This window comes from Megalops cyprinoides, chromosome 12 (assembly GCF_013368585.1).
Source record: "Megalops cyprinoides isolate fMegCyp1 chromosome 12, fMegCyp1.pri, whole genome shotgun sequence".
NCBI lineage: Eukaryota > Metazoa > Chordata > Actinopteri > Elopiformes > Megalopidae > Megalops > Megalops cyprinoides.
The window spans coordinates 29,014,782-29,039,574 of NC_050594.1; the positions used below are offsets into that span (position 1 = coordinate 29,014,782).

A 24,793-nucleotide genomic window follows, 5' to 3' on the forward strand; every position below is an offset into this window, starting at 1 on the left:
ACCTCTTCCATTTTTGCAGTATTATATTGCTAAAGCATGTCTATATACTTGTTATATATAAGAACAAGAATATGGCTATATATACAAGAATTTTCGTATTTGTAGCTTGTTTCTGTGAAAATTCTCGTTCTTGTCTCTCAGTGTCACTGTGGGCCTGAGAGAAACGCAATTTCAATCCTCCGTATGTCCTGTGCATATTGAAGAATTGACAATAAAGTTGACTTTGATAGAGGCCTACAAATGGCTATAAGCTATCATACCATTTTGAATGTATGGAGACTTGACAATTATCTGCAGTCAAGTACATTTGTACAGGATGCTCAAAAAGATGTACACCAGTCACCCAAATGTTTATACAAATTTATTAAGTAAATCTAAAAATATGTACAGGGGTTCATTGTACAAATAATGCATTAAAAAAACCACAACAAATACTAATGCTGACATAGCACAGGAATATCAAATTGATTAAAAAGTCATTTGAAGACGTTCCGAAAACTAAGTGCTTTCTTCAGTCCCTTTATTGTTCGTTACGCTGAGCAGTCACAGCATAGAACTCTGTCGTACCGGTCACTGTAACTGAAAGAAAAAAGAAGGACAAGTTAAAGAAAAAAAAAAAAAAAATTATGAATGAGGGCAGCTTAAACCCTAAACCTAGAACTTAAGGTGCTCTTAATGAATCTTCAATTTCATTACATTAACCAGTCATGGCACAGTGTCACCTTATAGATTTCAACAAGATGGATGCCAGCCAGATTGAAGGAATCACCGAACACTGAACATAAACATATGCAAACTACAATTTTCCAATTTTTCATCCCATTCTTGATTTGACAGCATGGTTGGTACTGCAATGACTGGTTCAGGGAGGACTAGTAGAAGAGAGCCGGAATCAACTTAAAAGCAATCACCTGCAATGACACTTGACATGAGGAGAAGAGTGTAGAATTGTAGACACACTTACTCTACAATTGTGCAGACTGAACAGCAGAGCCCGGAGCAGCTGGTGCACTGTCTGGTGCAGGACGAGCAGGCAGAGCGCTCACACTGCGAGCACGGCTTCTTCACACCCATGGCTTTCAGACATACACAGCACACTACAGGAGCTCCAGGAGCATCTAGACCAAGAGCACAGAGACTCGTCATGAAGCAACGTTACTTCAGTCAAACACTGCACTGCAGTCATGAGCGCTGCTAGTTAAAGCACAGGAAGAATGACAAATGAGGCCATGGGGTGCTGATGGTAAAAATTCTTATACTGTAGATTGTTACATTAAATACACATAACAAAATAAGGCTCCAAAAACAATGGTGCCCAGAGCCTTTTCTCATGGCCCAATGGCATTGTGTTATTTCTTAAATATACTATGAATCCTTTTTACACTACTGAAAGATTGATTGTGGGACACTAATTACATACAAGAGAACAGACTACAATTTCTGAGTTTGTGCGGTTGGTTGCAGTGTAATGTAACCACATAGTATCACAACAGCTCAGACACACAGAGCAAGAGCCAAGGACACAATGCACCATATCCAGCACCCCGATCTACAAACAACTTCAGAGAATTCAGAGAAGTTAACTGGAAGGACTAACACATGCACTGCAATGGAGCCTGAACTCACCTTTGACAGGACTAGTTTTCCTCAGTTTGCCATCTGACCCAATCAAGGTCTGTCCTCTTAGAAGTGTCCGGTTCACAGTGGTGTGACATGTGGTTTCAATGTCCAAGTGGTCCTCTTCCCCGTCCAGCTTCCAGATTTTGCCAATTACAGCTTTTGCACCATTAAACAGCAAATTCTTTGTTTTCTCTGGATGCAAACATTAAATAGAGAAAAGACGTTTGCTAGTTTTGTAGGCACCTCCGTCTGCAGCATAAGTATTGATTCCATTCAGCACGTTTCACTCCTAATTCATGGCCCCTGTAGATACGGGTCATCTAAAACATGCATAAAACCTGCGCCCCCTTTATATTATCCTGACCTGCAATTCGCTCCGGAAGCATGTGTGATGTCAACCCCTTCCCCTCCCCGCCTCTCACACTGGAAAGCAACTTGTAACCACTGCTAGCTAGTGAGATACATTTTACTTTTAATTGCACATTCTATTTTTCTATTTAGTTTAGTAGTTTATATACATACACACACACACACATACATACATACATACATACATACATACATACATACATACATACATATATATATATATAGTAATTCTGTGTTCTGTCTTTTTATCTACCTCATTGTGTGTGTGTTTCTGTGAATTATGTGCGTCTTTTGTCATTATGTGAATTGCTACTGTAACACTGGAATTTCCACCTGGGGATAAATAACATACTCTACCTACCTACCTACCTATCTACCTATAAACATATCATCCGGTCACATAACGGCCAGCTAGCTCCCCAATAAGGCAGAAACAACCCAACAGACCGTTATGTTCCTGCGTCATTTACTCCTATAGTTATCGGAGGCTATCGTTTCGTCATTTTGGCACCAAAAATGCGCAGGAAACACCCAAAAGAAAAACTAGACGGCATGTCTCCCTCTCGGGCAGCACAAGGCGTCTCCCGCTGTCAGGAAATGTTCAAAATTCATTTTATTTACTTTACGTACTCACGTTACTTAAGTATTTTAATTCCAAATAATTTCTTTAAAAGCCATTTCCGACTACACACAGGTGTTGTTTACCTCGCTTTGCGCCACGCTACTTCCTCCTTAGCTAATTGCAAAAACAGCCCCATTTCCGTCACTGTGACTACGCCCTGACCACAATAATAGGTAGCTAACGTTAGCAATGTGTACCTGGAGCTACCTGCTTTCAATTCCACCTCACCAACAGCTGATCCTAAGTGTTCTTATTACCGTGGACGCCCCTTCATGCGAATCTGTACTAGGCTGACTTGCAAACTGTCTGGCCTCGTCAGCTACTTTAACGGGCAGCTAAATGCACCATATAGCTTCAGTCGTGTTCAGTTTAACTTAGCTAACTTACAACTATGACTAGCTAATCGCGCACTTCGATTAGCTATTCAGCTGGCTGGTTAAGTATGCAATGTTAATTGAGCTAGTCAGCCACCTAGCTAGCTAACGCTGGAACTTAGGTCACATTCATGAAGCATCTGGCAAGCAGTCATTTGCAAAACGTTTTCAAAACAAGACTTAACTGTCGCTACGCAGTTAGCAACAAGTGTCCTTGCTCGTTAACTTTCTGACTAAATTAAAACACATGTCCGAACCCCAATGGAGAAAGTACTGTTCGCAAACATCATGCTAAATTATGCTGCCAACTAGCTAAAGCCAGACACATCGACAAACAGTTTAAATCAAGTTCCTTACCGTATATTTCTTGCCTGTACTTGTTTCCGAATACACCATGATTGTTTAGCTCCTTTTGTCCAATGTGAATTTTATACTGTGAGGAGAACGTCTCACCGAATGGGTAAGATCTCTTAGGCATGTCGGCGTTTGAAAGACAATACAACAACCCTTGCCTGTATAGCTAGCTGCTTGCTTATTTTGAAGTCGTGCGGTTTGCTAATTGCTTGTTTGGAAATTGTATGCATTCAGCGGTCTTGGTTTTCGCGCGAAATCGACCCGGTGAACTTTCACCCCTGTCCATGTGACATTGTAATTTATCCCCAGCAGCACATGTGTATGGATTTAACCTCATGAATATGCATGAAGTGGAAGCAAGCGTTAACTGATCGCCGCTATATGTAAATACGTACGCTTGACATTGGTTGCGCGCAGATGTATTTTTTAAATTTGAAGATGTCTGACATGCCTCGGTGATCTGGGTAAAAGTGTGTACATTATTGATTTAATGTTCGTGTTGGGTATCACTTAAAGAAAGAAGTTGATCAAATTCAAAGCCCAAATATTTTAACTGATCCTGATATTTTGTGATATTAAATTAAAAAAAAAAAACAAAAAGCAAAAAATGACCAATTGTTTGATGTCTTTTTTATTATTTGATAGAGTAATTACCACTGTCTTTGTGCACAACTGGCGCTGTGTACAAATTCAATAATATTATACAACAGAACATATTGCGTATTACATTACATTGGATTAAATAGGTTAGGATTGTCACCCATAGCCTTATTTCCTCTGTTAGAAAAAGCACAGATTGATGGGTATGAGTTATATATACTGTAGACCTCATATGCTGTTTTTTTGTTTGTTGATAGCCATTCATTACTTGTAGCAGCCGTAGTTTGATTGAAGTAGCAAATGACAAAACTAGATTCAACCATACAAATTAGCACTAAAATATTATAGGGCTGCTTTCTGAGGACCAAAAAAGAGTTTGTTAGGGTTTTTCGGTAATTCACTCTCCTGAAAACTCTGACTTAGCACAATGTGAGAATAAAATAGATTTTGTGGTGCAGCACAAAATGAAACCGAGACCCAGCAGAGTATAATGTGCACTCAGTTTTATTTATTGGGTAGAATCTGTAGAATTATCAACCTGTTCTCTGCAGTCTAACAATACAAAGATATTCACTTGTCAGCCTACAGTATTTTTCTGTTCGTTCAGTGTGTCCCTGTACAGAACATTTGTGCACACATGAAAACATTTTAGTTCTATGACATCAAATCTCTGATGCCTGATGTTTAGAGCTCTGAAATCAAAGTAAAACAAAACTGCAAACAAAACAAAGGTCCCGACAACACTGTTTGGAAACCATAAGTTAAGTTTATACGTATCAAAACCAACTCTGACAGATATTACAGTTAACCACATTAGAAAGACAGAATTACAAAGGTTTAACGTGTTCGAGGATTGTAGAAATTGTAAAAACAAATTAATGTCCTCTAAGCATGCAAGGTTTTTGGCAACGAGCCCTGGCCAACCTTTTTCAACTTGATGCAGTTTATTCAAAGTCACTTTTAAGCCAATAAAATGAGTACAAATTTCCTAAATGAGAACAAAGTACACAATTCCTGCTACATGCATTTGGCACAAACAGCATTCAGCTCCATGGCATCAGGGTGAATGGTGCTCTTCAGTGCAGGAGGTCATACTAGCTGCTACTCCCTGGGCAGTGTGGCACACTTAGTACATATGTATAAATGTCAACAGTAAAATATGAAACTGTGCAGTCAACATACAGGTCAGCTCTTACAGAGTTATCTTCAAAGTGTTTGAGATATGACAATGTAGAACTAATTACCACTGAAATGTAGTCAAATGTATTGCAGAACAATATTGATCAAAAAAGAGAACATTTTGGTTACATTTTCCGGGACTACTGTTAGCCAGCTTTTTGTCAGTAAGCTTCATGTACAGTAAACATGGCCCGGGGTGATGTGAATCTGATTGCTCAACAAAAAGGATTCCTGAGTCTATAAGCAAATTGTCTATCAGCAGATTGTTGAGTCCATCAGCAAAAGGGATTGTTTTATCTGAACATCTGAATAATAACCATATAAAAATATATGTGTTGTTCCTCACCTTTGTGAAAGTTGGTATCCACAGAGAAGAGCAATTCATTTTTTGCAAGGCAATATGACAAGCTACTTTAAAATTATTCAATTTTTTTGTTGTTGTATAAACAACTTCAGAGCAATGAGTCACTCAAATGCCAAAATGCATTTTGCTGTCTCTCTACTCTTGGATGGAACAGTGTTTCACAGGGGCAGTGTTAACGATCATGATAGTAATGTAACAGACAACTGCGGTTCTGCCGAAAATTATGGTGCCTCTGAAAATAATGTGAGACTATGACAAGATATGTGAGAAGTTACTCTAACAAGTGATAAGGAAAATTACAATTTTACTTTACATTCTTGCAAAACATTTTCAGTGTCATATTAGATTTCAAACTTAGTTATTTGATTACAGATATGAGTTCTGATGAACTTCCATGGTGAGTAATAAAACATTAATTTTGCCCATTGATTGTGAAGTGCATTTATCTTATATTAAATGCATATTAATTAAGAGCAATGCTACATTTTAACACCAGCTGGCTAAACAACTTCATCCTGTCTCCAAACACATTGTAGTTCAACCATGAACCTTGATCCTTCCCTTTATGTGAGTTTGCTGATATAACATTATAACAGAAATGTACTGTGCAGCTGGCCAGAAAACACATTATGGTTACATCAGTGCATAATCAGGCAAAAGGAGGCATTGTGTTCTAGAACATCTGGATCATGGATTCTCTGGACTTTCCAACCCCAACCCATTTAACTGTAAAGAGAAAAGGCCAAAACAGCTATATCAACATTGTGCACTGTGAGATGGCACCCACGGAATCACATAATTACGCAACAGACCTCTAGTAAGGCCCATGCTCCTGGTACGTCTATTACTTTACGATATTAAAAAAGAAAAGAGTCTAGGTACATTCTCATTCTATTAACTTTGCATCCAAACAAACTTACTGGGCACGCCGACGTGGTTCTCCACAAAACGAATGTAGTTCTGGGCTTTGGGAGGGAGATCTTCCCACTTCCTGGCAGCTGTGGTGTCACTCTTCCAGCCTGGAAGTGTCTCGTACTCCACCACCACCTTCTGCAGGACCTCCATGTTAGCTGGGTAAAGAGAAACAGGGTGCAGTCAAATCATACACTCAAGCCTGTGGTACTTCAGCACCTCTAATCTCTACCTCATCAGGCCATTCCTTCCGCTATGCCATATTTCATACCTAATCCACATTAACATAGCCAGATGATTGCACCCAAGCCAAGTATTGCTGTAGTTGCACAAATAAAGGTGTAGACGGAAGAAACGCCACAAGCCTCTCTGGTCCTCAATGACCAGGGCTGCACAGCACTCTTATACACAGCATTATTGTCTTGTCAGTGCTTACTTTAGCATCCTTTATTCTTGGTCAGGAATGTTTGTCTCTGCTTTCAGATTTGTGATATTGATGTTGTTTGGCTTTAAAGCTTATACCTGGGAAATAGGGAATTCTTTTGCCATTGAGTTTGTAAGCAACTCCCACTTTGATTTCATCCAGCACATCCAGAATGTCCAGTTTTGTTAATGCCAGGCTGTAACATAAAAGAGGTCAGCAAAACAACAGTTTACGTAATAAACAGCAGCAGAGAATCATAAAAGGTGCTGCCTGTGCCGAACAGTCTGTGACTGTGAAGACCACTGACAGGGAGTGAGCAGGCTGAGTCAGCCTGGATGAACAGGAGATGCCTGCCTACGCTACTCACGCGGTGAAGCCGTTGAGCATGTGGGCGTATCGCAGGATGACCAGGTCTAGCCAGCCACAGCGCCTTTTCCTGCCCGTGGTGACACCCACCTCATGCCCCCTGGTCTGCAGAAGCTCCCCCACTGCCTGGAGGATTGACAGTATCTTGTGTTCATAATCTAAACCTACTCCACTTTTCTAAAGGAACAGTAAAATCTTTTTTGAACTATGCATTAACCTTGGGCTGGCAAAAATATCCAATGGAACAGATGACTTTGCTACATGATAGGGTCAATGTGCTATTGGGCCATGCCATTTATCCATAGCATTTTTCTGAAATTATATAGTGCATTTTTTAAAAGTGAGGTAGCAAGGTATAAAATTGACAAATATTATACTCATGACTGAGCTCACAACAATACCTATTATGACTCAAGTGCGTCAGGTACCTCTTACTGAGTTCTAAGACACCAAACCAGTCTGTGAATCTATTCTGAACTTTGAACCTGGTCCTAAATTTAAGTATTGTGCACATGATCAACAGCTATCAGGTTTTAAAGGTCTCGCACACTATCTGACCCATGTTCTAGAGTGTTAAGATGCAGCAATACATATGTCTGATAGTCACATGCTCCGCATAGGGGCATGACAGCTAGAAACATGATGTTCTAATTCCTGACATTCCTGATAACATTAGTGCACGCAGACTTCACTACACTACAAAATCAGTCTATTATTTGTTTGCAGTCTTACAGGGTGGACATCAGCTTTGGACTGTGCTCCGGGGGCCACTTACATTGAGCTGTTCTGTGGGGAAGGCACCAATGCCCACCCTGGTGGTGTAAGCCTTCACTACTCCATACACATCACCCACATTCACAGGAGGGACACCCAGTCCAGTGCACACTCCCCCAACAGTGCAGTTTGATGATGTCACAAAGGGATATGTACCTGAAGAAAGAGAATACATTATTTGTTGGACTAATTTAATCTTAATCTATTTTGGTGCTACATCCCTGCTGTAAAGATTCTGGGATGGAGGTTATTGTGGTCTTCACCAACAAAGTAAAAGCACAACTATGTGTTCTCCACTCAGTACTGGTAATGCATGATTGCTCTTCACCACAGTTTCCATCAGGGCACCCACATGGAAGTGTTCCCTCACCAAAGTCAATGTCAAGCAGGGCGGCATTAGCTCCTTCTACCAGAATTTTCTTTGGTGGTCCATGAATAGCCTCATACATGAAATAGACACCATCTTGCACCATGGGCCTTATCCTTTCAGCATACTCCTGCACAGGAAAACAAAATGATCTTTATCAGACGAATTAATCAACTTTTCAAACATCACATTACTGATTAAACTCTGATTGACTTTCGCAGTTTAATCAGTGATACTGATGAAAGGATTAATTTAATCTAAATGGAGAAACTGATTAGTTACTATATTAAACATGCAAACCACATTTATTCATCAACACCTTCTTATTATATTTTCTTCAAGGATAGCACATTCTGCTGCTAATTCAAGAATTCCAAATCTCCAACTTTATGAAACCTTTTTGATTTTTGGAAATATTTCATATTTGTTGCATTAATTTTACTCCTTAGCACATTCTCCTTAGCCTTAAGCATCTAAAAACCGATTTATGTAGATTGTGTCGATTGGTTATTGTGTTTTTTTTCCAAGAATCCTTTTTCTTGGTGTGATCTCTTGCCAGTGAGGTAAGGATGAGGCTGATAGTGTGCCTTATTGCAATCAGTCATACAAGTGATGAGCTTTTGTCTTTCAAAGGACCTCTGCTGAACCCTAACTATTAAATCTTGCCACCTCCCATATCCAGTGTATCCCTGTAGTGACTATGTATGCAAATATGAGACTCTCTATTTGCGTGACTGGTGCCCACAGATAAGATTTATACTTGAAAAACATTATCAATAATAATGGATGAATTGTATTAATACAGCAACTTTCATGGACTTACCACCAAAGTGTATCACCCATCTGACTGATGCACACCAGTAATTTTGGGTTGTAACATTCACAGCGCATCAACTAAGTTGAAGCTAGATGTATTTACTCTACCAGTTAAACTGGGGGATGATCAGATGGCTAGACTGAAAGAGCCTGATTGGGAATTTGTTCAGGACATCAGGGAATCCTCTACATTTTGTGATAATTACCAAGGGACCTTTAACAACCAAAGTGAATCATTACTAGTTTAATGCCGTCCGAAAGAGGGAGTACTACATACTCCTTCCTTGTTGAAATCTGCTATGACATAGACCTGTAGCAATAAGGAGGTGACTGTGTGGCTCCAATTTTGAGTGCAATGCCTTTGATATTTTAGAATATTTTTTCTCCAGGGAGATTTCTCTGAAAAGTGGAACAGTGAGGAATTATTTTCCGTACATGAGATGCTGTAATCATTTAGTGTTAAATCAGCATTCCCAGGTGGCACAAATGCAAAATCGAACAAAACCGGGCACAAAATAAATGGTTTGACTCAGACAGAAAGGTTCAACATTTCCTAACAGCTCCATAGAGAGGCTTTGGCATGCAGTGGTGGATTACTGGATTAGATAAGAGAGAAGGTAAAGCACAATCTCTCACCCACCTTTAGTCTTCTCAGCTCAGTTTCCATATCTATCTCCAGTGTGGGGAACATCGACTGGTACTGATGAGCAAGGTTTTTAAATCTAAGAACAGAAACACAAAGGAGTCAGACCCCACACAGACCCCCATATAGGCCCAGGAACAGTGTGCTGAGCCCTGAATTCCACCTTTGCCCCTGTGACGGGTTGCAAACAGAACCTATTTCCTGTCTGAGCACTCTGGCCTTACCTGACAGAAAAATCTTTGAAGTCAGCCAGCAGGTCACAGATACGTAGGCCAGTGCGAGACACCTTGCTGGAGTAGGTGGGTCCTATGCCTTTTTTGGTGGTTCCAATGCTGTTAAAAGATAAACACAGCTGCTGTTCAGAACAACAACAACAACAATCTGTACAAAGACCTCTATGCTGTTTCAGTACCATCATCTGCTCCAGCTCTCTGCTGTAAGCAGCTCAGTTTCCTGTCCTTACTTTGTTCCTTCCTGTTCTTGTCTCTGGGCCTCCAGCAGTCCATCCACAGCCTGGTGGAAGTCAAACACTGTTGACCAGAAAGAAATAACGAGTCACATTAACATAGTCTCTGTCCAAACCATCACGGCTTTTGAGCTGTGTGAGACATAGAGCACATCCACATATACTGTGCATGTTTGTTTTCTGTATTTATATACTGAGATAATCCAAAACAAACTTACCAATGTGAGCTCGATCAGATATGACCAATCGCTTGTCCCAGCCTTTGAGGCCTGTGAAGAAGAAGAGGGGTATGAAAGTAACAGTTTGATCTCTTGTTGTGTCACACAGAGCCAGTTACACAGTATGAATTATAAATCCGTTATGAATTAACTCCCAAAAATTCTACACACCCCTTACCTTTCTTCTCATTCTTATCTCCTTCCTGGAACAGGCCTGGAAGGTGTATGACCACCCCATTTCCTGTGAGGGGACAGGATACGAGGGGCCAGTGAGCATGACGGTCTCACTCAGTAGCTCACTGGAGATGAGAACACCAGTATATGTGGGCATTTAGGCAGAATTTAGGCGGAAAGACTGCAGAAATTCTACCCACCAATGAAGGAGATGGTTTTGGGATTGATGATCCCGCTGGGGAGGAGGTGAAAGTCATATTCCTTTCCATCCACCACCACCGTGTGGCCTGCATTGTTACCTCCCTGCAAAGAAGATATAAAACTTGCTGCAGTGACTATATGTCCACGGCCCATGTCTACTGGACAATCCATTGTATGTGATTGCTCTGAAGAACAGTGTTTTCAGCAGATTTGTAAACTGTTGTTCTAGAAAGTTGTAAAAGTGTATAGGGCATTCTTGTCCAATGCATATTTTGGGCTGGCATATCCAATCAGCAGTCATGAAAATCACCAAAACAGCAAGAGCTCCAGGCACCAAACTTGTGGGAATGAATGTCCATTATAAGACAAACATTATTCAGGTGTATTTTCAACTTGGCCATGGTCAATACCCATTTTATTTACAACAAACTGTTGTTATCTTTTCATTATAACATGAATGTCGTGATGGACAAGAGCAGGTTGCACCTCACCTACAACACTGTAACTTTCTACTGTATATAACAAACATAAAATTAAGCAAGATGTTATTTTAACAAGGTTTCAATATTATTTCATACCCAGTATAAACTACACTTGTTTTCATTGAGAATGCTACACTGTATTTCCACATAGACTCTCAAGGGACACATAGTAGCTAGAAACAATACATCACCACTAGGTGGTACTGTGGTACAGTGGACTTGTCAGCAGGAGTTGCTCAACTCCCCACTTTCAGGCACCCTGCAATTTGGCTTGCAGAGTGAAAAATAGTCACCGGCTGTGCGCAGGTGTATCCCAGGATTGCTTTCCTCTTAACTCAGTGCTCCCACATGAATGCAGATGTCATTGCACTGAGATGAGTCTACAACTGTGTACAATTTGCCATTCCAAAACAGGGTGCATACAAGGAAAAAAGCATTAAAAACTTTACAAGCTGGCATTGCATTCCCCACGGATCTATGATCTGGTTTTATTCAGTGCCCATGCATCAAAAATTATATATTGGGAATGTATTTTAGAGAATACATTTTTCAGCTTAATCAACATATTGATATATATGTAAATTATTGCTGTTTTGGTATATTGCAATGTATTTCTGCTTTGCATGAATATATTTTAAAAGTACCTACAATATATTCTTGGGCCAAACAACATATTTCTTAATATATTACAACACATTTTGTTTTTGTGAGCAAACCTGGGAGTATGTTATGACCCCCTCCATCCCCTGCCATTAATCAGGCCAATGGGTCCTGTTCACAGGACAGAGGAGATCTGAAGAGGCAGGTGTTCCCCTCAATACCTCCACTGAAGAAACTATTTTAACAGTCATGACTGTAATAGCACGACACCCTCTCTCCCCAGGCTCCATGATCAGCCTGGCCTTCTCACATGTCCTGCTTTCTCAGGAATGTGACCTCACTTTATCCCACAAGAACTAGTGACACGCGGAGTAAGGAATGGTTAAGCTGGCATCCCCTTCAACGTCCTTGCTTAAAATCACGGAGAAAGAAACCCCTGCAGGTCTATTATGCACAATCACACCCACCTGATTCTGGAGACTGATTTTGTACATTGCTAATACCTATTATCTCCATTTAGGATGATATTTCTGAGGACACAATAATCCAAAATAGACAAAAATAGTAACAAATTATTTAATGCATAAATCTAATTTGATCTTTAGAGTTTGGCTTCTTAATGAATGTCACCATTAAAATAGGCATTTATATAAAATTAAACAAGAATCAATAACATCTTGCTGAATTCATTTGTGTAACTCGAGCCTGTTTTGAGGTGTGCAGTGTCCTGCAGAGAAGAGAATAGATTGCACTCTTTAAGCAGTTTTCATAAAACGTACAGATATTCAGGATATCAAAAAGCTGATCACAATTTGTGTGCCCGCATTGAAACGTATTACACAGTATTAAGATTTGAACTGCCTGGAGTGGTTCCATCAGGCATCAGGAAACAGAGACCGGATTCAATTTAAATGCAGGGGGATTTGTCCATAAATCTGAGAGGCACTGAAGTTAGTATTACTATATTTTCATGCTTAAACACCGACCCCATGTTTTTGTAAAGGCAAAGTAGAATTTGCGCTTAAATCTTTTGCAAAAAAGTGGAGCATAAACCGTCATGCGGCTAAGTTGAAATACAAACTAATACCACTTGAACACGTCCAGTCAAAGAATAACTCTTCTACGTCGATATCTTAACACAGTGACACACCTCGGATTTTCAAGGGAAATTTTCACATTGTTCATCTGTTGGACACTTTTACGGTTATAGGGATTAAATAACACAAAATAAAACTTTGTTCAAATGAAAAAGAGTGAAGAGATTAGCTGTATTTACAACTCTAGCTGCACCAAAATATGAGAGTAACAGTGACTGGTTTATTGAGAGAACGTGTTGTGAGGTGGGAGGCAACTTTAGGTTTCTGCTCTGCACAATTAAAACATGTGACCGCAACTCAAGCGTTACCTAAACATCAGCAGTTTTACTTCGTTTTTTATTTACCTGGCATCTGCAAACGATGTCAGATTCTGTCGCCAACAAATCGACCACTTTTCCTTTGCCTTCATCTCCCCATTGCGCACCGAGTACAACTGTCACCTTGTTCCCAGAGTCGTTCCGCGGTCGCTTTACCCCTGCAATGGGGGTGCTCGTGTAGTTCATATGATAGTTTCCCGACCAGCCACTCGACATGTTTAAACCAACACAGCTGCTTCTGTTGCCCGTCTAGAACTCAGTAAAAAGCCCGGCCGGTTTATGAACTTGGTACTGACACCAACCAAATACGGATCAGTCAGTCAGAGACCACTCGCACACAGCGCCAGCCTCACATGATTTTGATTGGAGCGCTCTATTCCCACTGTACACATATGGGCTACAGAAGGTAAAAAGCCTATCGGTTGCCATGTTCCGTAGACATAGGCTTTTTTCGTCTTGAAAACGCATTTTCGAACGACAGACAATTTTATTTTCACACAGTGCTGATGTCCATTCGTTAAAAGAGCATTCATTTCAATAATGACTTTCGTTGCTTGCTTTTATGGAGTGTCCGTACAGATCATAGTCCCTTGACATTAATGTATTTCAAAGTGTATTTGTCTTGTATCAGATTATTGAGAAACAACCACAGGCATTCCATGTCATATCTTCTAGATTATTCTTTATTTTTAAGGCTTCTGTATTGTACAAGTACAGTAATCTTCGCAGATATCAAATTGTATGTAATCAGCTCAAAACACTGCCTGCCACTTCAAACCATTGCAGTTAGGCATCCAGCTTGTACACAATACAAAGACAAAAATGGAAATGTAGAGCTCGTTTAAATGTATAACTGGTTTTTCTCTAAAACAGCCTGAATTCTGGTGAAGGCCTAGCTTCCCATAAACTCAGTCATCTTAATACAGCATTCATCTGTTGCATTTACTGTTTTAATTAGCAATGAAGAAGCACTATTTAAGGGATGAATAATACAAATGTACTACACAGCAACACAGTTTTGACAAGATAGAACTCCTTTTCAGGTTTTGAACATTCTTTTTAAACAATTCCACAGTACCAGTGTGATGTGTTGGATGAAATTATGTGATGGCATATAAACCATCCACCAAGTTATGAGTTGGTGGGGCACACCCAACACCTTCTGTATATAGCACAGAGACTTGGCCCCTTTTAGGTATAAAAGTAATTGTTCTAAAATTGATGATTAACATGTCAACTACTATCCATTGCTAAATAATTGGTCTCATATTATACTCTGAAGAATAAAATATTTTCTCCATGGAGGTTGCTTTCAGGCAGAAAAAGATTGCAAATACAAACAAAACAGTTACATCAAATTGTATTGTACATATTTCAGTCTAAATTAACACATTTGATTTTCCATTTTAATAAGGAATTTCCCAATATTTCAAGGGTAAAAAAGAAGTTTGTGTATTCGGGTCCAAACAGCAAAGTATGTTTTTTTTAACATGGCATCATCAATTCAACTCAGTAAGGCCTTCTTAAACACCACATTTGAATTTGCATTTTAATACAATGTCATTACAATGTAATGGTCAGGTGTCCGAATACTTTTGTCCATATAGTGTATGTTATATATTTACTACATACACACACGCATAAACTGAATCCGTGATTATGGATTGGTATGACCCAGTTCATTGTGATGTGGCTGGGAGTTGATCTCAAACTCAGCATTTCTTTTTTCCTTTCATCTTCTTTTTTCTGGAGTAACCTGCAACAGGGGAAAAACTAGAATCAATGTCCTCATCAGACAAATGTATTTCACACCAAAGGCCGCATGTGAGCATGTCTCTAAGTTCACTGGGCCAAACTGAAACTTAAGTGCTGTCCTTCATTAACACACCAGACACAAATAAGACAGGCCTTTTAATAGCACATAAACACATCCTCTTGCCATTTTGACCAAACGGCTTATTTCACTGAAGCCTTGGTGTTAGAAATCATTTTGTATGACAGATTTTTGCAAACAGACGTTGTTACAGTGGCACGTTTAGCTGGATCCCACTATATCATTCAACACATAGTTACTCTGTTTTGGGATGAAGGACAAACACCAGAAAGTTTACAGGAAGCATGGAGAGCATTCATGTTAGTCAGCTAAAAAATCTGAGGTCAGATCTTGTTTTCTTGTTCTTTGATAATAAAACATGAAAAAATCCAGTGTTCTCTTGTTGTAAGGGTAAGGGGTCATGGGAAAATTAAGCTGAAGCACAACCCACTGCTAAGCTTCACCAACCTTGAACAGATTCATCTCGCTAGAAATAGCTATATATTTTTAGCTCTGGAAGCCCTTGTTTCAAGTCATTTTTTAAAAGGCTGCCTTCATTCACCTTTGGAAAATACACACAAGTACAGACAAAACTACTCTCTCTGACATATGGTGACTCGCAACGTAAATTGTGCAGCTTCTGCACTCCCTTTCACGGTTCACTGACAAATGAGTAAATAAAACAGGACTGTCAGAATGGGGAATAATTTTAATGATCAAGCATGCTGAAAGCAGTTCAGAACATCAGAACTCTGAAGCAACAGGCCCGGATTTCATTGAAAGGCCTCAGGTCAGGTTTCCTGGCTTTCAATGGTCTGGCCGGCTAGAGATCAGACCTCCACTTGTCTCATGGTGGCAGGTATGGGGACCAGCCCCAAATCATTCAACTGTGGAAGGCGCTGGAGCTGGGACAATAAATATCCACTGTTCAACTGCACTCAGTTTTACAAAACAGCCCACCAATCTGTAGCAGTTTTGATAAGGATGATGTTAAAGATTTTCAATTACAGATTCATAGATTTATTGTCATAGATTTTGTGAAGTTGTCAGAGGGAGCAAAGAATACAAAAGCACAAAGGAAATAATGGTTAAAGCAATCAGATTGACATGGACCTGGTTAGATCAATGTAGGTCGGTTAGTTATAAGAATGTAGTTATAGGATGATCACATTGATTTTGTTCCTTGCGCCAGTTAGTTGGACGTCCAACAGTTTGACCTACCTCAGTGTAACACACACCCCTTTTTTTTAGGTTTTGTGTGTCGGTTTCCATTGTTACTGTCTGTTTTAGAAGATTAAAGAAAAAAAACACACTGATGGAAACAGCTTCATTTGGATGTGACATTCATATACCCATCCAAAGACTTTTTAGCACTGTAGTGCAAATAAGCAAATCACATATACAAAAGTCAGAATGTCTCATTTTGTTACATTAATTCTACACATCCATCTACATGGGGACTTTCAGTGAGGCTGTGTGCGTATTATGGGGGAATCAGTCTCAATACTTTCACACATTGATCTGAACATTCACAACTGCATCTCCTCTGGAAAAAATAATGGATATTAATATTAAATCAGACATTTTCTGCTTTGCAGTACAAATTTATGTTCAAATCATTTTCTCAAAATATGGACACACAATTTTGCTGTCAGACACTTTAAAACCCATTTTTCCACACATATTCTTTATTAGATTGACCCACAGTTAAATACATTACCTTCACCACTGTTCTTTTTACTTCTTCTCAAATGTTTCTGCTGTCTTTTAGCTTCTGGCTCAAGAAGCTCGGTGGTGGCAGCAGGCACGTGGTCCGTAGCTGGTGAGGGAGGGTCTTCTGAACCCGTCCCGTCGGGTACATCATACGCCCGGTTCTCAGCGGTGGGCTGGGATGGATCATTACCATTGCTGCCCATGTATCCATTGCCCGCTCCATCCTCATCACCGTTCCCGAGGTCAATGCATTCGGCACGTTCACAGGTACCATTTCCATTAACATCTAGTTGCGTGCCAGTGGTGAGGGCGGGGTGATGCTTGCCAGTATCACTTTGACCGTCATCGACTGGGTGGTCAAGCAAGGCTGCGCTCTTTGTGTCCTGGCTGTTGCTGTTCCGGTTGTGATCAGTGGGGTCGCTATCCGTGACTGCAGCAGTGGTGGAGTGAGCGCTCGTGTTATTAGCAACTGGCACTTCCTGTGTGAGGGGGGATTCTACAGGGAGGCCTGGCTGGGACTCTCCTGTACTCTGGGGTCCTGCCTGTGGGTCAGTGGCCAACAGCATGGCCGGCGCTTCTTGGCTTTTGGTGGGAGTCTGTCGCTCGGCTGTGCCTCCATTTGACTGGGTGTGAGTGGGCTTCTCGGTGACCTCTTGGGAGCAGGCTCCCACTTCGCCTTCCGCAGGTCTGACATTTGGTCCTGGTGGGGAAGAGAGGGACAGGATAAGCTAACAGCACTTTCCCCAGCACCCCCTTTTCATTCATCATCAGGAGGCAAAAAAAAACACAACACCTTCCAAGCAGATCTCTACTGTCTTGCCACTGAAATGAGCAGAATGCAGGCGGAACCTGTGCCACTACCACACTGAAGCAGCAGAGAGGTGAAGCAGCAAAGCCTGGTTAGGGCTCCGGAGAGCCAGAGGCGGAGTGGAGGGGATGGGAGCTGGACTCGTCTTGTCCTTACCAGGTTGGCCGTTTTCCCTATGCATTTCACTAGAGGGAAGGCTTTCCGTTTCGCACCTGGGCCGCGTCTTCCTCAGCGGGAAGCCCTTCCGGATGTCTGCCAGCAGGTGGTCAATAATACAGCCCTCGTCCTGCGGCGGGGGGCCTTTCCTTACTGGATGGGGGCACAGACTACCATTGAAACACCACGGAATACATTTTCCAAACACTGCAGGAAAATCTTTTCCCCACACCAGCAATGGTGCAGAAGAAGCTGAAACTCACTTATCTTTCCATTTTCCCCTTTCTGTCTTTTGGATTCTTCCTCAGCCAGCTGCTTCTTTCTCTTCTCTGCCTTAGCAGCTTGCTCCCTGCGAATCTGGTTCTCCTAGAGGAGAGGGGGAGGAGTGGGTCAGAGGAGAGCTGGGTCGCCGGAACTGATTGGTCCAAACATCATTATCCCAACAGCCTAGGTAAACGGCACATTAAGCAAGGCCGACGGTGCTCGGTCATTGTTTGTTTCTTGTATTGTTGTCTGTATACCTCAACCAGCAATTATTTCAATCACTGAATTTTATAGACAAACCTTAAGCGCCTTGAGGAAGAGGCCACGAAATGTCTTAACGGTGCCAAAGAGTTCCTCGAGGGAGAGGCGGGTGGCATCTTCACACAGGTACAGTGCCAGGTCCTCCCTCCTCTTCTCAATTGCAGCAAAACGCTCCTCCAAGTCCTTGCAAGCTTCCAGATTCCTCTGAAAGACAAACATCATTAAAATGCATTGCTCACTCCTGTGAGTGATGCAGATGGCATTTTCACAGAATCGCTTTCAGAGTTCATACCACAATAGGAGTCGAATACTGCTCCTTTATGTCCTCCACCGACGATGAAATCATCTTCTCAGTGTCTTTCAGGCGTTTAAACAAGGAGCTCGCCTCAGACTGGATGGATTCCAGGTTCACTCTGTGGGATAACAGTGTGGTTATCCACCACGTTATACTGCAATGGAAATTTATATTCATAAATTTATATGGCATTTATATTCATATGGCCCTACTCAGAGCCCTGTCATGACCCAGAATTCTGTGTACATATTTAACAAACAAAATAGATTCTTGTACCCTGCAGCTTTTTCACAAATCTCAATGTCGTCTGGAAGGCTTAACAAGTCAGCGTGATTCTTCTCAGCCTCCTGTAATGAATCAAAAATAGTTGGTTTACTATAGTGAAGTTTTCGTGTTATCCCCCCTCAAGATAATACCATATTGATAATTCATATCCCACAAAATAAAGCTTCTCATTCCTACATCTCCTGTGTAGAATCCTGCTCCACATATTCCTGTACTAAGAAGGATCAAGCTGCCTTCTGTTGAGAAATGGGTATGTTTTTGTGACTTCACTATGCTGAAAGCTGCCACTAAGCTACGTTTTCACACTAATGCCACAACAGGACATCAGGCATACTTACAGACGCTTACAGACTATACAGTATCAGGGTCATATTGCCTGTATCCTGATTCGAGTCCTAGTTAAGTCCTGCTGTGGTCATACTGTGAAGACGCTTCCTTGTACCTCCAGGAAGTGTTATCATCCATTGGAGATTCCTCCCCCCCCCCCCCCCCCCCCCCCCCCAGCCCCCTCCCACCGCATGTGGGCTTACAGACAGACAGACACAGACAGACAGACACACACACACACATTCTTATTGTGCAGATTGCTGCATACTGCCATGACTCATTCCAAACAACTCTGACTCAGTGGTGAGACATAAACCAACAAACCCCTTAACATAACATGGTTAACAAACCATGTCCAAAAGATATGCTGGCCTGTCTGTGTACCTCTAGGATGTGATGAAGCAGGGTGATGCGGGACTTGTTGGCCTTGGTCTCAGTCAGCTTAAGTAGAGTACTGATCTTGAATCCCTCTGCATTTCCTGTGTGACTTCCCTGTCAGAAAGCCAGAAATAAAATTTTTAAGATGTCAGTTAGTGGTGCACTCTTCACAGAAAAATAAACCATTAGAAAAAAATGCAGCAGACACATTTTCTTATAGGTGTGTAAGACAATCTTGTCCATCTCAATTATCATTAAAAGAATATAATTTCCACCTTCTACAGTGAAAGGGAAGCAGACTTACATAGTTGAGAAAGTTTCCAACATCAAGGACTAGTCTGCAGAAACTGGGAAGCTGAGTGCTCACTCTGAGACCTGAGGGAGGAGAAAAATGAGCTCTAAGTCTCAAGGACAGATGCTTTCAGGTAAACTGAGGTAAAACCATCAGAACGGTGACCCTTTAATATCACCGATATCACAACCTGCAGTTCTTGTCTTTCGCTGAATAAGTAGTGATTACAACCAGCAAGGCTATAACAATGGAGCTCTTTTACTTCAGAATGTATTTTAACATGTAAAGACAGATACACAATTCAAGGTAGACCACATTACAAGAATGAGGCGGCCTGATCCAGCTCGCATAGAAATCATTTTCCGTGCTTTGGTTCTGTGGAAATAACCTCCAAGTGGCCTTGTAATTATGAGACCTAATGTTTGTGCTGCAGGGAGGTAGCGTGGGCGGCCGCTAATCCTGCACGGAGAGAGGGGACGTACTTTCACACGCTGCCTCCACCAGCACCGCTTTGGGCTTCAGCATCTCCAGCACGGAGGCCGTCTCCTCACACAACAGCATGCACTCTATCCTCAGCTGGTAACTGTGGAGCGGGGGAGTGAGAGGGAGGTGGCTGGAGAGTGAGACTCACAGGTACACAGCGGTATTCGTTTGAAGGAAATGAACAGAATGCCCTCGTGGAAGTTTGCGACAATGAATTACAACCTTTGTCATAACATTCTTCTTTCAAATTATTAAAACAGACTGTATGAAAAATACACAACTGATAGCAAAGAGTCTACTGTAGATACCATTACATAATCAATATAAAAAAAGGAAAATAAAATCAAAATGAAAAATGGACCAGTTACCATGGAACAGCCAGGAGTAGGAGATAGAACTGGTCTACATTGGCCAACTTGTCTCTCTCCCCCTGGTAGGACTTCAGGTTTTCAATCTGTAGCATAATACAAGGGCGACACTTAGTTTACACTGTGGGTTCTTATCAGGTCAGCTCTTCGTAAACTTCCCCAGACACCTGGCCTTAGAATGAGGGGCAGAAGCTCAGGTCACCATTTTAAGGATTGTTCCAAAACACTGTTGCACCAGCCAAAAATCTGTTGCACCAGCTCGACTCCCATAATTCTCAGTGCCAAATGACTGACTACTTATGTTACAATAAAGAGGATGACTGCATTCTTCTTATAATACAACCTTTATATGACATCAGCCAAATAAAATTATAGTGTATACTTAATTAGAGTCTCACTTTCTACATACAGCAATGATAACTAGCCTACTGTTGTCAAATTTTGCTTTTGTTAATCAACCTTCAGCTAGCCAACTAATTACTGTAAAATATTGTGCCTTTACCCAGATAGCTCACTTGTCACACTTTATTGCAGTATTTCTGTAAACATCAGCTCTGCCAACAAGTATGACTATAGCTAAAACCAAATATTAAAAGCAAACTATTTGCAAATAGTTTGATAGCTGAACAATTAAATATCAGTTTTTCATCAGTACTGCACAGGTGACTTGTATTAACATTTCCATTCTGAAAACAAAGCTATTAGATACACCCGTTTCACAGTTGCAAAAGCATGCACAGCTAACCATATTACCTGCCAACTGACAGAGCAAGCAATCTCTTTTGTTTCAAAAGCATGAGGATTCTTTGTGATGATGATGCTGTTGCTGTACTGTGTTCCCTTCCTTGGCAGCCAAGAGGGTACCTATGTGACCTCAGTAAAATGCCACTCAGAGCCCACATTTACAAAAGGGCAGAGAGAACATAATAGCAAATGAAAAATAAGGGTGTGCATGCCATTCCCTCCATAATGTGAGCAGACGGGATTGTTCAATAAGACCACTCTTCTCTCAACTTGAGAAAAACAGCCACTCCGCTCCTCTTTAAAAGCAACTGTGTACATGGCTGCCAGTAAGCAGTTGGAGTGTGGGCGATACATTATCATTTTGTGCTCACAGTCCTTGCATGAGGTACCTGATCCATTCTTAGCTCCGCTCTCACACTCCAACTCCCACCATGTGGGTGTGCAATTTAAACTGTGTCCACCAGGGGGAGACCACAACCAAAACGCCTCTGTGCCATTAGCAATACAAAGACTAACTCTTCACTCTAGAGCACCGATTCTCAATCCTGCTCCTGTCCCCCACCCCACTCTGCATGTTTTCCATCTTTCCCTGCTCTGCCTACCTGACTGAACTCATCAGCGGCACTTTTGATTAGCTGAGCACACCTGATTTAATCAAGAGCATGTTTGGAGCAAGGATAGAAGATATGCAGGGCAGGGGGGCTCCAGGAGCAGGATCGAGAATCACTGCTCTAGAGCATAGCGTGCACGCAGCTCCTCCATTTGGACCCACCTCATGCTTCTCCGGTAGCAGCTTCTGAAGTTGCTTCAGCACCTCCACATCAAACTTTGAGCGGTCTCCTTTCTGAATCATCGCCACAAACTCCTCATTTGGACTGATGGAAAGACAGATGAGCCAATTAAAAATCTTTTAAAACTTAAAATCTTTATAAAACAAAAATAATGGGAAATAAATGGTTAAAAACAACTTACCATTTGAATTGCTTCAGGAATATATTTAAATTCAGGCTTTTCTTTGCATCAATGAAAGAGATCTGAAGATAGAAATGAAAAAAACTTGTTCTTTATTCAACCAGACAGATGAGGGCATTTACTTGGGCACAAGCAAGAGTGGCTTATGTGCTGACCCCTACATGAAGAATAGGGGGAGACAACTCTACCAGACCAACTGCCTAACCTCTTTTGGCTCCTTCTTGACAGGAGCAGCAGCTCCCTTCTCTTTGGGCTCAGCCACAGGCAGACAGAAGAGCTGTTCAATGCTGGAGTAGTCTGGCTCCAGGGGACTGTCCACCTGAACAGAGGACCACATTGACTGGCTATCTGTGTGGGGAGGGACAGAAAGCGAGAGAAGTTGTAACAATATTGCTGACACGGCTCAAGCAAACAAACTCTTCTTCTACTGCTTTGAATTTTCTGTGCTAGGCCACCATTTAAATTAAAAAATGTAAAACATTATAAGAAAACAAAGACCTGTCCTCACCAGTCACCACTCGGGAGGGGAGTTTCTGCCAGTTCAGTTTCTTCATGCGTAGTGTGGGGCAACGTCCTGCCTTTTGGGGGGGTGGAGCAGAGCACCCCAGGGAATAGCTGCTCTGGGCCACCACTATGTCACCCATGCCAGGAGGAGGAGGGGGTGGAGGTGGGAGGCCAGGCATGCCAGGGAGGGGTGGAGGTGGTGGCGGGCCTCCACCGTCCATTCCGGGCATGGGCGGAGGCGGGGGAGGAGGTGGAGGTACTCCTGGAGCACCAGGCAGTGGGGGTGGAGGCGGGGGTGGTGGTGGCACTCCACTTCCCATGGTTGGCAGAGGTGGGGCGGGAGGAGGTGGGGGTGGGCCAGCAATGTTGGGGGGAGGAAGGGGTGGAGGAGGAGGGGGAGGGGGAGGAGGGGGAGGTGGAGGAGCTGCTACCGTTGAGCTGTTTTGACTAGCAGATGACACTTTGGGACGGATCTGAGCATCTGGGACAGCCTCTTCCACCACATCTGTCTGAACTGCCCTGTCAATCTTTTTTGGTTGCTGACCATCCACAGCATGCTGACCACTGGATCGACCCTTGGAGAACACCAGCCGCTCCATGATCTTCTCAGCAGAGTCCATCTGAGCTGAAAGACAACAACTTTCTTTAATTCTCTCCTTAAGACCATGCACTTCTTTTCTCAGAACAATTAGTTTCAGTTAATTTCTGCCTTAAAAATCTTTCCTTCCCAAAAAAGTCAAATCTCTCAAGATGCAAATCAGTTCCATTCCTTACATATTGTAATTAGGTGCTACAATTCACCTCTCATATTTTCATAAGTAGTTTGGTTCAAGAGTATAAGAATTGATTTACAAAATAGTGACATCACCTGTCTCACAGGAAAGTAACAATAACGATCATCAATTTGTTTGTATGTGCCTTACATCTTCATAGTTTCTATTATTTTGTGTTTCTTATTTTTTCACCCAACTATAACTGCTCCAAATGGACAAAATATCATTTCTAGTGCAGCTTGGAGGGGAAAACTAAAACGGTCTTTGTTTATACTCCATTTCTATAAAACTCTTCTCCGCCCACTCTCTCTAAAAGTCTGTCCTGTTTGCCCGACCAGGGACTCACAGTCCTGTGCCAGCAGTATGGCTCGGTTGGTGAGGACCTCCAGGGCCTCCCACACGTTGGCCTGGTCTGGACCCAGCAGTAACAGGGCCTGCAGGATGGAGAGCAGCTGGAGGGAGGCTGGGGAGCTACTCACCTGGAGGACAGAGGGGAGCAACATTATGACCTCCATTACAAATGCTGCAGCAATTACCCACTAACTAAATGACTAGTAGTGCAATTGCCATCATCAGTGAGTAAATTATAACGTGATTGTCCTTGTCAATACATATCCATGAGGGAGCAGTAATGTTCCACCCTGTGCAGCAACGTTCACTGAGTATATGTTGCCTTTCACCACAGGGTCCATGCCAAGACCTTCATGTCACTGAAAATATTCATATACAAAAAAGGAAGTAAACCTGACTTCCTGATGAAACAAGTCACTTGTGACCTGTACTGTTCCCATCACTTCTGTACACTACACAACGTTCCCATGCTGGCCTGCTCACTTTGTTAAAGAGAGTGGTGAACACTTCCTGGTGGTTGCTCATGTCGATACCCCCATAGACCCGCAGCAGTTCCTCCTCATCCTCAGCCATGGTTTCCTCAAATGCCTCACACTGGATGATCAAGTCTTCATCCTCCTGCTCTCTATCACAGACACACATCCACAACTGAACTGCCACTGCAGAC

At 41.9% G+C, this 24,793-nt stretch overlaps 3 protein-coding genes across 4 annotated transcripts; all 3 read right to left on the bottom strand.

Moving 5' to 3' along the window:
• Window positions 1–459: 459 nt before the first annotated feature.
• siva1 (SIVA1, apoptosis-inducing factor) lies at window positions 460–3,609 on the bottom strand. The gene is made up of 4 exons (XM_036543074.1): window positions 3,343–3,609; window positions 1,627–1,812; window positions 965–1,118; window positions 460–579 (listed from the first exon to the last, which is right to left on the bottom strand). The coding sequence occupies exons 1-4, from the start codon at window positions 3,461–3,463 to the stop codon at window positions 531–533; spliced, it is 510 nt and encodes a 169-aa protein (XP_036398967.1). The 5' UTR covers window positions 3,464–3,609; the 3' UTR covers window positions 460–530.
• Window positions 3,610–6,155: 2,546 nt separating this feature from the next.
• Window positions 6,156–13,573, bottom strand: LOC118787100 (adenylosuccinate synthetase isozyme 1 B-like). Of its 2 annotated transcripts, none has more exons than XM_036542527.1 (13): window positions 13,367–13,573; window positions 10,843–10,945; window positions 10,647–10,709; window positions 10,469–10,519; window positions 10,248–10,314; window positions 10,009–10,116; window positions 9,782–9,863; window positions 8,329–8,455; window positions 7,960–8,114; window positions 7,186–7,310; window positions 6,917–7,014; window positions 6,403–6,552; window positions 6,156–6,208 (listed from the first exon to the last, which is right to left on the bottom strand). In XM_036542527.1, exons 1-13 carry the CDS (start codon window positions 13,553–13,555, stop codon window positions 6,156–6,158), a joined length of 1,371 nt encoding a protein of 456 aa, XP_036398420.1. In that variant the 5' UTR covers window positions 13,556–13,573. The 2 variants fall into 2 exon arrangements, with proteins under 2 accessions (XP_036398420.1, XP_036398421.1); XM_036542528.1 differs by having other exon boundaries at window positions 10,638–10,709.
• A 3,753-nt stretch (window positions 13,574–17,326) lies between these two features.
• LOC118786959 (inverted formin-2-like) lies at window positions 17,327–24,699 on the bottom strand. Its single transcript, XM_036542319.1, has 16 exons — window positions 24,610–24,699; window positions 24,122–24,254; window positions 23,547–23,627; window positions 23,007–23,264; window positions 22,687–22,846; window positions 22,299–22,401; window positions 20,783–20,868; window positions 20,414–20,514; window positions 19,944–20,014; window positions 19,646–19,753; window positions 18,926–18,996; window positions 18,647–18,767; window positions 18,394–18,558; window positions 18,093–18,195; window positions 17,886–17,982; window positions 17,327–17,565 (listed from the first exon to the last, which is right to left on the bottom strand). Exons 1-16 carry the CDS (start codon window positions 24,697–24,699, stop codon window positions 17,415–17,417), a joined length of 1,899 nt encoding a protein of 632 aa, XP_036398212.1. The 3' UTR covers window positions 17,327–17,414.
• Between the last annotated feature and the right edge of the window lie 94 nt (window positions 24,700–24,793).

Coding starts and splice junctions, on each gene's coding strand:
- siva1 (XM_036543074.1), bottom strand. CDS start 3,463: ATGCCTAAGAGATCTTACCCATTCGGTGAGACGTTCTCCTCACAGTAT. Junction 1,813..3,342: donor GTACAGGCAAGAAATATACG/GTAAGGAACTTG, acceptor GTTTGCATCCAG/AGAAAACAAAGAATTTGCTG. Junction 1,119..1,626: donor GAAAACTAGTCCTGTCAAAG/GTGAGTTCAGGC, acceptor CTCTTGGTCTAG/ATGCTCCTGGAGCTCCTGTA.
- LOC118787100 (XM_036542528.1), bottom strand. CDS start 13,555: ATGTCGAGTGGCTGGTCGGGAAACTATCATATGAACTACACGAGCACC. Junction 7,311..7,959: donor TCCCCACAGAACAGCTCAAT/GTAAGTGGCCCC, acceptor TCAATCCTCCAG/GCAGTGGGGGAGCTTCTGCA. Junction 7,015..7,185: donor ATGCTCAACGGCTTCACCGC/GTGAGTAGCGTA, acceptor TTTATGTTACAG/CCTGGCATTAACAAAACTGG.
- LOC118786959 (XM_036542319.1), bottom strand. CDS start 24,699: ATGGCTGAGGATGAGGAGGAACTGCTGCGGGTCTATGGGGGTATCGAC. Junction 22,847..23,006: donor CCCCTCCCGAGTGGTGACTG/GTGAGGACAGGT, acceptor CTCCCCACACAG/ATAGCCAGTCAATGTGGTCC. Junction 17,983..18,092: donor AGGGGAAAATGGAAAGATAA/GTGAGTTTCAGC, acceptor GCCCCCATCCAG/TAAGGAAAGGCCCCCCGCCG.